Consider the following 15,661-nt stretch of genomic DNA (forward strand, 5'->3'; position numbering starts at 1 on the left):
TCTTCAATTCTCCGTTCATTTTATATCGTCATTTTAACATCATATATTCACTAAGTGATGTAATATGCTCGTTATATAGATAAAAATACTGCTGAGAAAAAGAGTAAAAAATGTTACGAAAGATGTTAGGTTGATTAAACACATCAATTTTGCCTGAAAGAATGTGATTATAAATAACTTGAAATATGTGATCGATCTACTTTCTATTATGTGCGAAAAAAAAGATAAAATCATCACTGATGAGAGTTGGATCTTGTTAACATCCAGTTGACTACAGGGAATTTATTTCTTTTTTTTTATTCTTCGAGGGTATAAAAGTTAGTGTAATTTCTTCATCAAGCGTAATAATTGATTGAAACATGATCAAACTGGTTTAGTATTCTTTCATAATCAAAGGACATACAGGAATTTTTTTCTAACAGGTAAAGATTCAAATTCTTAGCGCTTCCAAGTTGTTGAGTTTCAAGAGAGTACCTTTATTCTAGCGTGTTTCTTTTATATAAAGAAAGGAGGAGATTTTAAGACATGATGATGATGTGGTTGACCGTTCATTTTAGTTTGCACACCGACTCGCTCGTTTTATTCTTCAAGAGTTGGAAGAATATAAAGAGCGAAGAAAAAGAAGCGAGAATTGGCGTTTCAATCGTCCCATCTCAAGTGCTTCCGGTTAAATGAATAAGTGCTCTCTTTATAAAGCTATTTATAGGTTATAGTGGATATTGAGAATATTAATTTAGCACTACCATTACGTAGATTAAATGTTATCGTTTGTTACATCTTTTTCGTTCACTAATAATCGTCAAATGTTTCATTTAAATTTTGATTAGAAAATTCATCAAATGTTTGTCAACTCATTTTTCATCAATACAATGAATTTATTTTGTAATAAATTTTTACTACATCCATTAATTAATCCTTCTACTAATATTTAAATAATTAAATCATAATTTTTATTAACTTGGCAGGTTTAATAAAATGGCTGCAGATTTTAATTTGTGTGAATTAAAAGACCTCTGTTAAAATCTTTTTCCCATGAAGTAACACTAATTAACAATAATTATCATTATACTTTAATTATATTATGTCATGTTGTTATGGTATTTATTGTATTCTAATAGGTTTGCCAACCATACTTACAATATTCTTTTCACATTTTTTTTTATTTCTGTTAATATTAATTATCTAATTGAAAGAAGTAGCAAATGATGTTATTAAAAAAGACTTTTTTATTTTAAAATAGTACTGAATTTGTTCACGAAGGTATACTGCTCAGTTATAGTTAGAATGCCTGGCTTTATAACTCGAAATACCTCCGTCCTGGGTTTAAATCTCAGAAAAATTCCATTTTTGGAAATATATCATCATTTTTATGGGAAAAATAATTGCGGATTTTAAGGTATTTCGATCGAAATTAATTTTTTCTTAGGATTTGTATTTTTTTACTGCATTAGTATTAAAAATTATTCGAAAATAAAATGTTTGTTTAATCAAAATAATAGATTCATCTTTTATAATTCAAGTTATTTAAAATCAAAGTTGACTCTTTTCTCCATTTAAACCAATTATAATTGACAACGAGATTAGATTGTTTAACTCTCATTTAAAAATAGTTCTTTAAATTTTCGTAAAAAAATTAAACAGGGTAAATGCATTTGTAACAAGAACTTTGTCAAAGAGAAGCCAAGTTTTATCATACTGTTTCCAAAAAAATAAATTACTATTAATAATTTTAGTCTAAAATTTCCTATAAAATAGATATTAACCATCTTTTTGTGCTTTTCAGAATAATAGAAGACAAATTAATCAAAGATACAGAAAACTAGTGTGTATGTTTCACAAAAAAAATTAATTTTATTTCAAAGGGCCCAGGATCTTTTCTTTTATTCAGCCTGGAGCGAGCTAAATATCCTAAGTTCTATTAATAGTCTTCAATTATGTTTGACATGTTATCGACAAACCATACTATTTAACAAATCCATATGAAATTGACAGGAGCAAAAAGGAATAAATCACCGATAAAAGGTTGATGAGAATGTGAAACGTTTTGTTGATAATGGTGTGAAAAATAACCGAAATAAAATAGATATTTTGGAGATTTAAAAAAACTCAGGGGGGTAATTTATGAGATTGGCCAGATGGAAGCCATGGTTAAAGAACTCGGTGACAAGTTGTTATGCTAAAAAAAGAAAAACCAACCTATTATACGTCTTTTCGTTCATCTTATATATTCGATGTATACCTACTTTGTCGGTGAAATTGTTCGGAGTAAAGCATCTTTCTTTTCTCAAGTATATTGAGAGACACCCGCCGAGTGACATGACGAGGGTCAAAAGAGACTTATCATCATCATCTCTCTTTCTCTCTCTCTTACTATAACTGACCGGCAGATAAATGAAAAACACGGAAGCTCCTCTCAAAACTGACCGAAAAATCTTCAAGGGAAAAAAGATGCGAGTGAGTGGTAACAATCATCATAATAGTTTTCATTGTTGTGGACATGTTTTCAAAATGAGAATATTCTACTGGTACCCCTCGTTCTCATTCCAGTTTTCAATAAGCTTCAACAATAAGTTAGAGTATTTGTTGCTGTTTGTATCCAATTCTGTACAGTAGTACTTTGACCATTTTTCTCTTTTCAAATCTCATTCATAAATTTTATTATACTCCTGTCTGAAGCGAATCTCTCTAGATATACCGACAGTTATTAGGATTAATAGTGTCTGCAGAAATGAAATCTTGATCGTTGTAATTAACTTATTACAATATTAGACTTTTTACACACATGTTTGAAGAAAAGCTATTGAAAAAAAATGACTGGAAAATTAATTCATAAAGCATTACAGAAGTTCAAATAAGATTTAAATCAGTTATTGACTCAATTATTTTTGTTGAAAAGAGATTCATTTTTGATTTTCTGTATTGATGTCTATTTTATTCTTTTTATGAAGAGTGATATTTAGTTTAATTTATGATGATTCCTTTTCATCATACAAATTATTCCTGAGTCTTTTTCCATGGGTCAATTCATGATGTTTCAACAATTTAGAAATACTACATTACATATAGAGATTCAAAATAGCTGAGTCGTTTGTAATTTGTGTATTCATTCGATAAAGTCTTAATGAAAAACGAATTTTTTACGAGAATATGATAAACAGTACATTTTTTGCCTGAATAGGAAAAATAAGTTGATTAAAACAGCAGATGAAATCGCTACGTGATAAACACGTGGCTTGAGATAATTTAATCGTCTTATTCACTCTCTTCCAAGTTTGCTTATAGTATTTAATATTTAACACATTTATATGTGTTTACTATAAAACACTTTGATCTATAAAAACTAAAAATTAATTTCAAGTTTTAGTGACGATTTTGATTTTTTTTAACTGAAGGTTAACTACGAACTTTTCGATATGACAATTCTATTCTCGTATGTATTTAAGGTTTTCTAAAAAGCAATGAGACACTTGACATAGAGTGTGTTACCAATGTAAAATTTCCATACTCAAATTGTACAATTCGGTAACACACTTCAGAATATGTAAAAACACTCTAAATCTCAGGTATTAGAAATGCGTAGTTTTTACACGTAAATATGTGTCTAAATATTGTACAATATTAGTAGACAAAAACGGATATAAAATAAGAAACAGTTAATTTAAAATAACAGATTAATTAAAAGATTAAAATTAGACGTCTGATGTGCCTTAGTCTTAGTTCTAAACTAGTATAAAAAAAATCAGTCGCGCTTTGTTAACAACAATTTTTGTCGTTTGTTTATTTATCTATAGATAAAGACATACATATATTTTACAATATTATGCAATTAATATCATAGTCACTTTTGCACTCATTATATAATAGATAAACAACAAACAATCTCGATGTTAATTTTAACATTGAACACACTTTAAGTGTGTTCAATGTTAAAATGCTACACACTCACTTTAGAGTCTTTTATTCGTTTTATACACACTTCAGAATATGTTACTATCTATACTGTGTTTACAGAGTTTAACATTAAACACATTTATGTGTATTTACCGTAACACACTTTGATGTAGATATAAGACTGTATATATGAGCATATCAATGTGCTAAAGGATTTAGGGATAAAAGAATTTTAGAATTCAATTAATCGAAAATGAATGCTCGTAAGTAACCTGTGCTATTTCCGATGTAAGTTAAAGTCAAAAGCGAACTATATAGGAAGATATAACTCACAAGAAGACAGAGGATCATACAGCCAGTTCACGTAATAGTGATGTGAGACAGGAGCAGAGCAAAGAGTATTGCGGGGTTGGTAAACTGGCAGCAGAACGAGGCGGACGTGGTCCAAAAGCGGGACCGGACAAAGAGCTCGTAAACGTGTTATTCCACGCCAACGGATCTGTCAGAGCCGCTTCTCCGGGTGCGCTACGTGGAAAAGGTTCGTCCGCAAATCCAAGCGCCGACGCTATATCTACATCGACGTCAACATCAACATATAAAACTACCCCATTTCTCGCCGCCTCATCGTGGTTTGTATTCCGTCATCATTGCATTAGTATTTTCCATTATATTCAAAGAATATTGAAGATTAATAAAAATATATTCAAAAAAAAAAGAAGCATTTTTTCTTCTAGATTCAACAACAATAATAGAGACATGTGTTCCTGTTTAATCCTCGAGGGGACAACTATTTCCCCCAAACTGGTGAATTTCATGCACGATTATTTGGATCAAACATTCCAGAGGGTTACGATCTGACGCTGTACATATCGTCTCAGCAAGAAACTCTCTACCTCTTAATAAACTCACAATCGTTGGCGATCACAAGGTGCGCGGGACAATACCCAACCATGTCGATGTCATTGTGGTTGCGCGACGGGGACGTCCATTGCTAAAACTTGGTTCCCATGAGACCACAGAGTATGGTATAGTCAAGGGAAACTAGCGCCACAGGAGAAAACATTTACCAAAGTAATTAGAATTCGTATCGGTATGATCTCATGTGTGGGAATATCATTGTAAATTTGTTGTTAATTAACTTTCAACTGAGTATTTCAAATATTTTTCCAAGATTAAATTGTCTTTATTAAAGAACATATATGTTTGAAATATTCAATATTGATTTACAATAAATATTATACATTTTTGATAAATTAGATTTAATAATAATAAGTTGGAATTATTTTAATATTTATTTATCATTAAATTAACAACTTTATTAAACCATTTTTTTTTTGTGTAGATAAATATGTCAATGAATTATTGTTTTCTAATCAATTTATTCTAGTTTAAATTTTTTATCTAAAAGTAAATTATTGACTTACATTGTAAATAATATTATTTACATAGAATAAATCAATGTATGTCTTAATCATGACTAATTCGATAATGGAAGATTAAAATGAAAACAATTTTTATTAAACTTTATAATGAGAAATTAAAAAAAAAAAAAAATCCTGTATGAAGTTGGAATTTATATTATTCCATAAAGATGACTGAAAGAGAAAGAGTAAAAGACTTGTTAAGCGTTCTTTCAAACAGTTCTTTTTTTTCTCAAAAAGTTTTAGATAAAAGAATATTGAGAATTCAAATAATACATTAAAAATGAAAAAAAATCGAAAATAAATTATAGCTATCTATCATTTCTAATATATTGTTAAAGAATAGTAATAATTATTTGATAATTGTCGTTGGAAAGAATTACAACTAAAGCTAAATAAAAAAATATATTAAATATTTTCTAGCTGATGTCAAAGGTAAAAGCTTACGGGGTTCCTGCTATTGAGTCTTCATGTACAATAAGTAAACTGATGTAATCTCTGGAAACATTTAGGGGGAAAATTGGGTCGACAGTTGTAGTATATTTCCTTTTTAAGCTTAAGATAACTAAATCCACGGGTTGTCATAATATTGACTTGATTATTTTTTTCATTAACATTTTTTCATTTTATCCAAAACTTTTTACATCTCATTCGTGTCTTTGTGTGTATTTGTATAGAAAAGAAAAATAACAATGTGGAAGTAAAAAAAAAAAAGGGTGACAACCGTCGACGCCTCACGAGTCGCGACTTTTTGCTTCAGATGAAAGATGCCTATATAGGGGGTGGCATTGAAGGGTGAATATCAAGGGATTGAAGGGAGACGTGTTGCCGACAGTATATATCAAGAAAATGACTGTTTACCAACATCCAAGACTTGAAGGAAACCAAGCCTTTGGCAAAGACAAAGAATTTTATTACAAAGTGACTCGAATATTTTCATGTCATTTTTAATGTATGATAAATAAATATTTAAAAAATTTTATCTTGTTACTTGAACAGAAACAACGATTGCTTCAATCGTCACTGGAAAGTAGGCTAATACATTTAATATATTTATTCAAAGTTGAACCAGAAATAAGTCAATCTTTGCTTCTACCAAGGTATTGAGATTAGAATTTGTTTCTCATATAAAAATAACTTGAAGACAAAATTTAAGTTTCCTTTTTTGTCAAATGCGTCTTGTATATCCCTTGTGGGTGTATGTGGGAGTAAAGGAGAAGGCGTTCTGTTTGAAGAGGAAATTTCACAGTCGGATGCACCACCGATTCTGGGAGAGCAAGCCAGGCGACTGTGTCTCTCTTCTCTCCAGATACGTATCTTTAAATACTTTATCATCGAATCAATACTCTGAAACAAAAGATATAAGAAAAAAAAATAGCTCAAGAAAAAATGTACTCAGAATGGCAGCAGTGAAAGACAAAAAAGAATAAGAAGAAAAAAAAAGGTCGAGCTTTGAAGCCGAGATTTCTTAACGGAGAGAGCACCTCGCCTTGGGACTGATGTATTCCAGTTGCTTTTTTTTCTCAATCCTCAGCAGAAAACAGGAGCATTTTTGTTGCCAAGTAGTTACAGATTAATTGAATAAGAATCGTCATAAGAGCTGACGATCTTGTCGCGACGACATCGCAGTAGATCAAAAGGTTAGGAAAGAGGAAACTCACTCCCTCTCGCATACTAGCTATCCTATTACTCTTTCAGTCGAGATTTGCATGGTAGAGTTTTTAAAGAGTGTTTTTCGCGCGGCAACTCTTGAACGAGAGTAAAGAGTGACTCGTATGAAACGTACAGGGGGTGCGACGCTTTCGAGCATAAGACGTCGGCGTTCTTTACTTGAGGGTTGCCACTCGGAATTCAGAAACGATCAATGTTTAGGGATGCTCCCTGCTTCTTTTTCTTCTTCCACTTTTGCTTCTCTTTTTTCTTCTTCTTCTTCTTCTTCTTCTTCTTCTTTACCCGATCTTATTTTCATGTTCTTCATTATCATTCATATTTTTTCCCTTTTTTGTTAATATCATTTTTCTTTAAATTTTGAATAATTTTTGCCAAAAATGGATTCGAAACATTTAAGCTGTGCTCTGTATATCTGATTTATAAGTTATTACACTGATCTAAATAGCAAACCAATCAATTTGAGACCTAAACATTTCTCAAAAGGCTAAACATTCTTGCGTTTTTATGCATTATGAAGTATTTTGTTTATTTTTAAATTAGTTTTGTCAGCGATTTAATTATGGAGATGGTATATAACATCGTCTATTTTCTGTTACTTCGTATGTAGAGTCCATTCGTTTATTATGCTAATTCACAAATATATTGAAAAGTAACTCTTTAGAAATAAACAGAAACTTCGAAAAGTGACAATTGATGATAATTCAACTGAGTAACATGTAATTAAATAGAAACAAAAAGTGATCCATAATTCTACCTTCTCCTCGATGTAATTGTATTTTTGTAAAGGTTTAAGGTGCTCAATAAAAAAAAATAGCAAGCCAAAATAAAACTTGTACGTTTTGAAAACCATTGAATAAGAGAAAGGTGTATTTTTTGCAATATTTTCAAAACTATCAATATCTCATTTTGATTCAAAAAATAAGATGATTCATTTTTTGGATTAATTCAGAATATCCTTCAAAAATATTATTTTCAAGTATTCAGAATTATTTTAACTCAATTTACGACATTGAAATATTTTTTAAATACAAATATAACTTCTGATCGATTTTTCTGCATAAAATATTTGATTTTTCTTAAAAATATTATTCAACTCTGAACTCTTTTGAATAAAAATTTATGATAAAACACGTTGGAGTTGTTTTCGATCAAGTTTATTATTGAAAATAAAAACCTATGATATCCAACATATATCTTAAACTTACTGCTTGTGCAATGATATTGCTGCAACTTTAGATCATATGTAAATTTAATAAAGTTATCATGTTTGATAATTTCAGATAATATTTTTTTTTCTATTATCTTGATAAATAGATTCAATATACATAATAAATTCATCAGAAAATATTCAATTTTTCTTCTATCAGTTACATATTATGCAATTAAAAATAATCTCATGCTATTTTCATGAAATGCATTTCATTAATTAAGTAATTTTGAATAATTAAAACACATAGACCGAGCTATTCTACGAAATACTTTATTAGCTATTTATAAATATTCTTTTTTACTCTGAACAAGTACATATCAACACAGTGTTAGAAAGTAATCAATTGGATCCAAGTAATGATATTTAGAAGAATAATCAAGAGTCCTTTCTATCAATGTAAGTTGACAAAAAAAATATTTTCTATTAATGTTGAAGAATGTATAGGTATACGGTCATCTAATCGTAAAAATCGACTCGATGAACAAACAGTAACTTAACGCTACACACCCCAGTGGGCCGCACTCAGTTAGATAACTCGTCGATTTCAAGGAGTCCTGCACTCGCGGATATTCATTCAACCGGGTCATCTCGAATGTTTACTCACTTATAGATGAAAAACTCTTAGTTTTAAGGGGTAGTTTTTCGGGTGTTATAGATGATTTAAATTACTCACCTTTATGAGCCATATCGTCAGCGGTAACGGAGGCCAGTAGGCCGGTGGCGCCCGGCCATGGAGCGACCGTAGCGCTCAGTTGCTGCGAAGGCAGAATCTTTGGGCCTTTCGACTCTTCGCTTTATATTCCTACAATGAAAAGAAAACACCAAATTTCATAGTTTAATAATAACTCAATTCTGTATTCTATTACACAATCAATAACGTTTATAAATGGGGTCAAAGATAATTCATATTGAATTTGTAATACAACTGTACTAACATTTGGCTAAACCTTGCGTAAGACTGCAAGATTACATTCCGTAATAAGTTCAACGAACTTTTAATTCTCAAGTATAACTCAATTTTTCATTTGTTTATTTTTATATTTTTATCCGTCTCGTCACGTAGTTATTCTTCTTCGTTAATTAACTTAATATGTATAGTTAACTCGGCATTTTACAACAATTGGAGACTTTTATCAAGAGTAGCAATTTATTACCCTTATTCGTGTTAATCCTTATTTCCTCTATACACCATATTCGTTCTCTTGTGGAAGACGTAAAGTATAAGGGTGCTGTATAGGGTTGTAGTCCGACCAAGTGCGATAATTAGTCGCGTTGAATAACAGCTTCACTTAAAAACAAAACACATACTGGGATTCAAAAAATTGTACTGATTGAATTTTTACACGCGAAAAGAAAGTGCGAAAGAGATGAAGATTTTATTAGATCGTTGGCGTATTGTGCAAGAGGATTACCTCGGATTATGCTCGAGCGAGCGCAAACAGGATCGCGCCGACTTGTATTTACAAGACGCCAAGCTGTCGATTTAACCAACACATCCCTTTTATGTCACTCTTGTTTTTCTTTCCGTATCCTCGTATGTCGTATCAGATTGAATCGCTTCGATTAACGCGATCGTCATCTCTTCAGAGATAAATTCTGTCATGGAAATATATATTCCCCGGTGGTCTAATATCATTTATATTTACCAATCGTAAATTTAATGACAAAAAAAAAATATCTCTTATTTACAAAACCATAAAGCATAACACATCGTTAATTTGCAAATAGACCGAACCTATTACCATCTACCTGTGTAATCCGTATAATATCTAGTTATGTCGCTTTTTAAGTCATCGTTTTGTTGTACAGTTTCTTGTATACAACACCGAGAATTGGCCACCCAATCTTACATACATAAAAGCTCTACCCAACCTCGACAACTTGAGTCGAAATAAGATAAAGTACAAAGTCAGTTAAAGACAAGTCATTTTGAGTAAATAATATTCACACTTTTTTTAAACTTTATTTTATATTATTTACACGGAGAAAGGTTTATTATAAAAATTACTATAGGTCTATTGTAATTGCGGATTAGTCGAGACATCATTTAAAAATTATTATATTTTATTTTAATTATTACGATGGAATTTTATTATTTTTATTATAGATACATTTTTTAATGAAACCACCGGAATAATAATCAATTTATTATTTACAATTTTTCTAGTAAATATTTACTTCAAACAGTACTCAAATTTGTTATATTTTTAGTAATTTTTATTAAGCATTTTACGTTAATTTGTAATTGATATTATCCATCCAATGAATCTTTTCATAGCGTAAAAACTATGAAAGGGAAGGAATAGAAAATAAATATAAATTATTTATAGTATTTATCAATTTAAAATTGTTCGTGATTTATTGATAATTTTGTACAATAGGCATCGACCTATGGTGGTATTTAGTTAGAGTGAAAACTGATGAGTTAATGATATTAAATGATAAATGAATTAGTTATTGGTTTGATATAAAATACCAAGTGTTATATCGAAGTGAACTGAAAGCTCCAAAACAGATCCAAAAGATGTATCTTCACAGAAATCACTGAAGATATTATTTTTTCACTTCAATGTTCAACAATTTGCACAACAGTGTACTAAAATAAATAAACTTATAACATAAAGAACTCGTTAACTAATAACCATCACCAGATAAACCTCGCGATTTCTCGTACGGGCAAAATGTAAATATCGCGTGCGAGGATATGTCCGATGACGAGAAGACGAGAGTGTTGTTCCCGATGGTGCCGTCGGCATGAAGTCGCGTGGCGTTTTGGCGGCTAAGAAATCGCTCGCAAAATTACTCTTCTCCTTCCCATGAATGCAATGCACGAGGCCGGTTTTCTCGTTCTCCTCCCGCCTCTTTTTCGCTCTAGTATTCTATCTCGCTCGAGTTCCCAGTCTCTTCTACAGACCAAAGTAAGAGAAACAGCACCAACATAACCGGGGATGAATGCAGGGGTGGCGGGAGGTTTAACCAATCCGCTAAGTTAGAAATTTCCCCACGCATCAGGGAAGGCGGCTCGTAGTGGGGCTGCCAGCCCTCGCGACGTGATATCATCGATTCTGAATGGTGGAGATGTTCAGCCGTGCGGAAGGGACCCTCGGGGGCGCTCCGAAGGGGAAAAGGCCGCAGGCGCAAGCCGAACACTCCACACAAACTCATTTCTACTACAGATCAGACAGATGGAGACCGACTTTCGGTCTGTTTCTACTTACTCTTCGTCCCTGTCTACATTTTAATATTATCACATCATATTTTCTTCGACACATCAACAGTATCATTATAATCAATTATTGCAAAAATTTTATTAATAGGAAAAAAAAAATAAAATATATTTATATTTATTATTAAAATCAATGTATGTGGGAGGGAAAAATTATTTAAAAAATGACTAGTTATGTATGGGTTTGGTTATTAAAATATAATTGGCGTTTGTTCCTTTTGTGCAAAACGGTATCTAGTCACGCGTATGGGGATAGCAAGAAGAGTAAAGAGGGTGGCGAGACCGTATTATACACGCTAGAGTGCGCCACGGATGACTCACCCTCTTTTGCAACATCCCTTGTGTTTCTCTTTTCTCTCTTGCAGCTAAACTACCCCCTCAGCTCTGACTTATTGTTCTGAAAAGTAGTTACACTCGATTTTACGTGCAAAAGTGTAAATTTAAGAGCACTTAGGAACGTGTGCCATGTTAAGCGTACTTGATGCTTTGATACGTAAAATGGTCAAATCTTATAACTCTTAATCATTTCCAGTTTTATAACCCAATCATAAATCCTTCTAATGTATATACAATAGAATGTACTTATTTTTTTTTTAACATGTTAAAAGAATGAAATCAATATTTTTAAAATTATCAGAAAATTTTATAAAGTTCTTACGATCAAAACTGCTAGAGTCGTACACCCTCGCATTAAGAGAATGTAGAGGAATTGGGAGGAATTCACCCTCTTTTCACTCTCTCTCTCTCTCTCTCTCTCTCTCTTTCTGTCTTCTCTTCAGCGATGTGATCTGGCTTTGGGGTATCCATGCTGTGGAAGTAACGCGCTTCGATTTTGCATTAGTTCAGCAACGCGTGAATCCAGCCAAGGTCAAATCGTTACCCGTTTCTAAGCATCTTCGTAACAATCTTAGCCCATACTATACAAATTTGTCCCTCAATCTTATTCAATAAAGTTTTTTTTTTCCCCTAAAAGAATCAAAATACGAACACATTTATTATAACAATAATGTTACATTGGTTACAAATAATTTCAATTACACTTGAATCCATAATAAAATTTCGCAATTCAATATTACAGATGAAAAAAAAAAAAATTTCGCCCATGAAAAATATTTTTTTAAGATTATGTCAACGTTAGGATAACTGATTAAATAGTTAATCAACGATAAAGAATAATTGATGGTTAAGTAGGTGAGTTTACATGATCTTTTTTACGATATACAATGAAATAATGAAAGTTTGAAGAACTTAAGTCAATGAATAAATTTAGTGGGTTCAATTTCAAATAGAGTATTTAAGTTTTGACACAGGTGAAAAAGCTTGCACATATATTGACGTATCTGTGTATATGTATGTCTAAATGCAATAGAAAAGATTGAGCAGACAGTAGTTAAAGATACAAACAAATTAACAAGTAGGAGTTGCTTGTTTATTATTGGGTGGAGACATGCTAACCACGCCTTTGTCAAGTTGACTCTCCAATCGCGTCCCCCTAAATCCCCACTGTGAGTTTCAAAGCTCCCTTTACTCCGCTGTACAACCCTCAGGATATTTTCTCTCTTACTCCTTTAGTTTTGTGGTGACAGCAGTGACGTCACGCTTGAGTACAGCATGCAACAGGCGTCCTATCCAACATCGGCGTCGCAATGCTGTAAGTAAACATTTGTTAAAGGTAATTTGATCATCGTTTTACAAGTACATATTTTGAAATGTGATATATGATTTATTTATTCTTATAATGACTTTTGCAGGACTGATTAAATGGAATTAATTTATTTAGAAATAAACGCATTGTCATCAGAGGATAATTCGTTTTAGCCGTGGAGTAGACAAAAGCTGTAGTCAACGTACTCTGGTTTGTAAATTATTACAGTGAGATAGTGAGCGAGAAATTCATACTCTGATGACGCAGCGCTGGTCATGCGATGATCAAAGGTAACAGTAATGGTCCGTGAGAGGATATCCGGCCTCTATTTCGCCTAATATACTGCTACTGCTCAACTAAATGCTGACACGATAGGGTGGCTAGACACATGTCATAAATTTTCGAAGTAAACTCACCAACATTTCAAAGCCTGTTACAAATGATATTTTATCGGTTGAGTCCTGATTTGCAAAATTAAGGATCGTTTTTAATCCTCATGTATTAGTCCTCTAATAACTCATGTTTTTAATCCTTTTATCAATGCATTTTAAAATAAATACTAAAACGAGTCTTATATTCTAAATTCTTTCAGCTCAAATCTGATTGTAACGAGGATAATAAAGATAATAAAATTAAAGATAACATATCACAAAACTTCGCGTACCTGAAGGTACATATATGATACATTTTTTATGACAAAAAATTTTATCATAAGAACACTGCAAATCTGGAAACATTCAAATGTTTAGTGATAAATCACTTAAAGTATTTAAATAATTAAATGCCTAAGTGTTTACAATGTTGAACACCATATACAAACTATAGAATTTTGGTAAACGGCAAAAAGCGTTTTAAAATCGACTAAAAAGTTGCCATAGTTCGTTTATGATGTTTTACATTGCAAACACTATAAGTGTTTAGTTTTTAAACACTTGGATTTGCAGTGAAGACATTGGGATTTAAATTGTTATATGCTTAGAAAAAAAAGAAAATAAAACAAATTAAAAATAATTATCTCTCCTGAAGTGAGACATGTAATACTGTATAACTGTAATAGCTATCTACATTGCTGAAGAGCTCTTCTTCAATAGTGACTCTTGACGTTACACAGTCTTATCTTTATCTCTGATGATAGCACTGCAAATCCGGAAAAGTTCAAGTGTTTAGTGATGAATCATTTAAAGTGTTGAATAATTAAACACCGAAGTGTTTAGAATATTGAACTCCATAAATAAACTATAGCATTTTGGTAAACGGCAAGAAGTGTTCAAAAGTCGACTACAAAATTGCCATAGTTTGTTGAAGATGTTTAACGTTGTAAACACTTTAAGTGTTTAGTTGCTGAATACTTGGATTTGCAGTTAGAATTATAATATTAGCATCATTTAATAAAAATTCTATCTATTGTTATGACAGAAATTACTTGCCAAAATAGAATGATGTTATTGGTTCGAATTTTTAAACAATATTAAAAAGACGATTTTAAAATAGTTATGAAAAGTATCTTTGTAAAGCAATTATACATTTTGATCAATGTATTGTTTAATTTGTCTTGACATAAAATGCGAAGAAGTAATTAAATGTATTTTATAAACGTTCTAAGAAAAATATCTTCATTCATGTTATTTTTTTTTTTAGCAAAAAAATGTAATTAGTTTTTATCTTAAATAAATGTCATTAATGTTGATAGATGATAAAGTATTTTTTATATTCAAATTAGAATCAAATCTTATTCTTCGTGTTCAGATTAAATTTTCCAGATTTTGGGTAGAATTTTTATTACTGGCAAAAAATGCCATAGTAATATCTAAAAATTCAATTTCCTGCTTGCTCAGAGAAAAATTGTTTGTCAAATTGATTTATAAATCCGGACTAGTATTAAAATTTTTCTTAAAAATATTCCATTCTACTACAAAGCTCCATAGTTTGTGTATAGCAATTTAAAATTGAAGACAATGAGAGTGTGTTATTTTAACACACTCCAGATTTAGGATGTCAATGATTATCATAATGAAATTTAAAATAATTCTTTATATTGTAAGGGTGGAGGAAATAATCCAAAACGAAAAAACTACCTAGTTTCAAGGTAATAAAAATCAGTACTCATTTGATGAGGAAAAATTAAAAAAATTCTAGGATCAAAAATCCACGAAAATTCAAACGTAAAACTCTATAAATTTTACAATGATTTTTTTTTTGTATTAAGAATTATTGATTTTAATAAGAATGAATTCATAATCATATTCTTTTATTTCAATTGAACACTCATGATTTTATGTAAACATAAAAATATTATTTTCAGTAAACTTTTGTACATAATGGTATTTTTCAGTAACAAAATAAAATCTACTGTCAAATAATCGATCCACGAGTGACAATTGGGACATTGACTATACTGGAAATCAGATCATGATATGACAAATACACGATAGATTTGAACACGTTAGAAAATACTTCCTGATAATGTAGTTTGTGTATGAATAAATACTTTAAAGAATTACAATAAAGATTATTTGAAAGAAAATTCAATGATTTACTCTACTGTTATCTAGACAAGCTTCCAGAAAAAAAGGTTGCCAATCAATTTTACTGAAAAA

At 30.9% G+C, this 15,661-nt stretch overlaps 1 protein-coding gene across 2 annotated transcripts in view; it reads right to left on the bottom strand.

Moving 5' to 3' along the window:
• The window catches only part of LOC118072831 (paired box protein Pax-6-like), a 45,025-nt gene extending 34,046 nt beyond the window's left edge, over positions 1-10,979 (bottom strand). For both annotated transcript variants that reach the window (XM_035092962.1, XM_035092963.1), the window contains exons 1-2: positions 10,670-10,979; positions 8,867-8,995 (exon numbers count right to left, since the gene is read on the bottom strand). In XM_035092962.1, the coding sequence (XP_034948853.1) occupies positions 8,867-8,879 (13 nt within the window). In that variant the 5' untranslated portion in view covers positions 8,880-8,995; positions 10,670-10,979. The remainder of the gene's footprint in view (positions 1-8,866; positions 8,996-10,669) is intronic.
• Positions 10,980-15,661: the final 4,682 nt, after the last annotated feature.

The sequence above is a fragment of the Chelonus insularis genome, unplaced genomic scaffold (assembly GCF_013357705.1).
Source record: "Chelonus insularis isolate UGA/USDA-ARS -01 unplaced genomic scaffold, ASM1335770v1 contig_94_pilon, whole genome shotgun sequence".
NCBI lineage: Eukaryota > Metazoa > Arthropoda > Insecta > Hymenoptera > Braconidae > Chelonus > Chelonus insularis.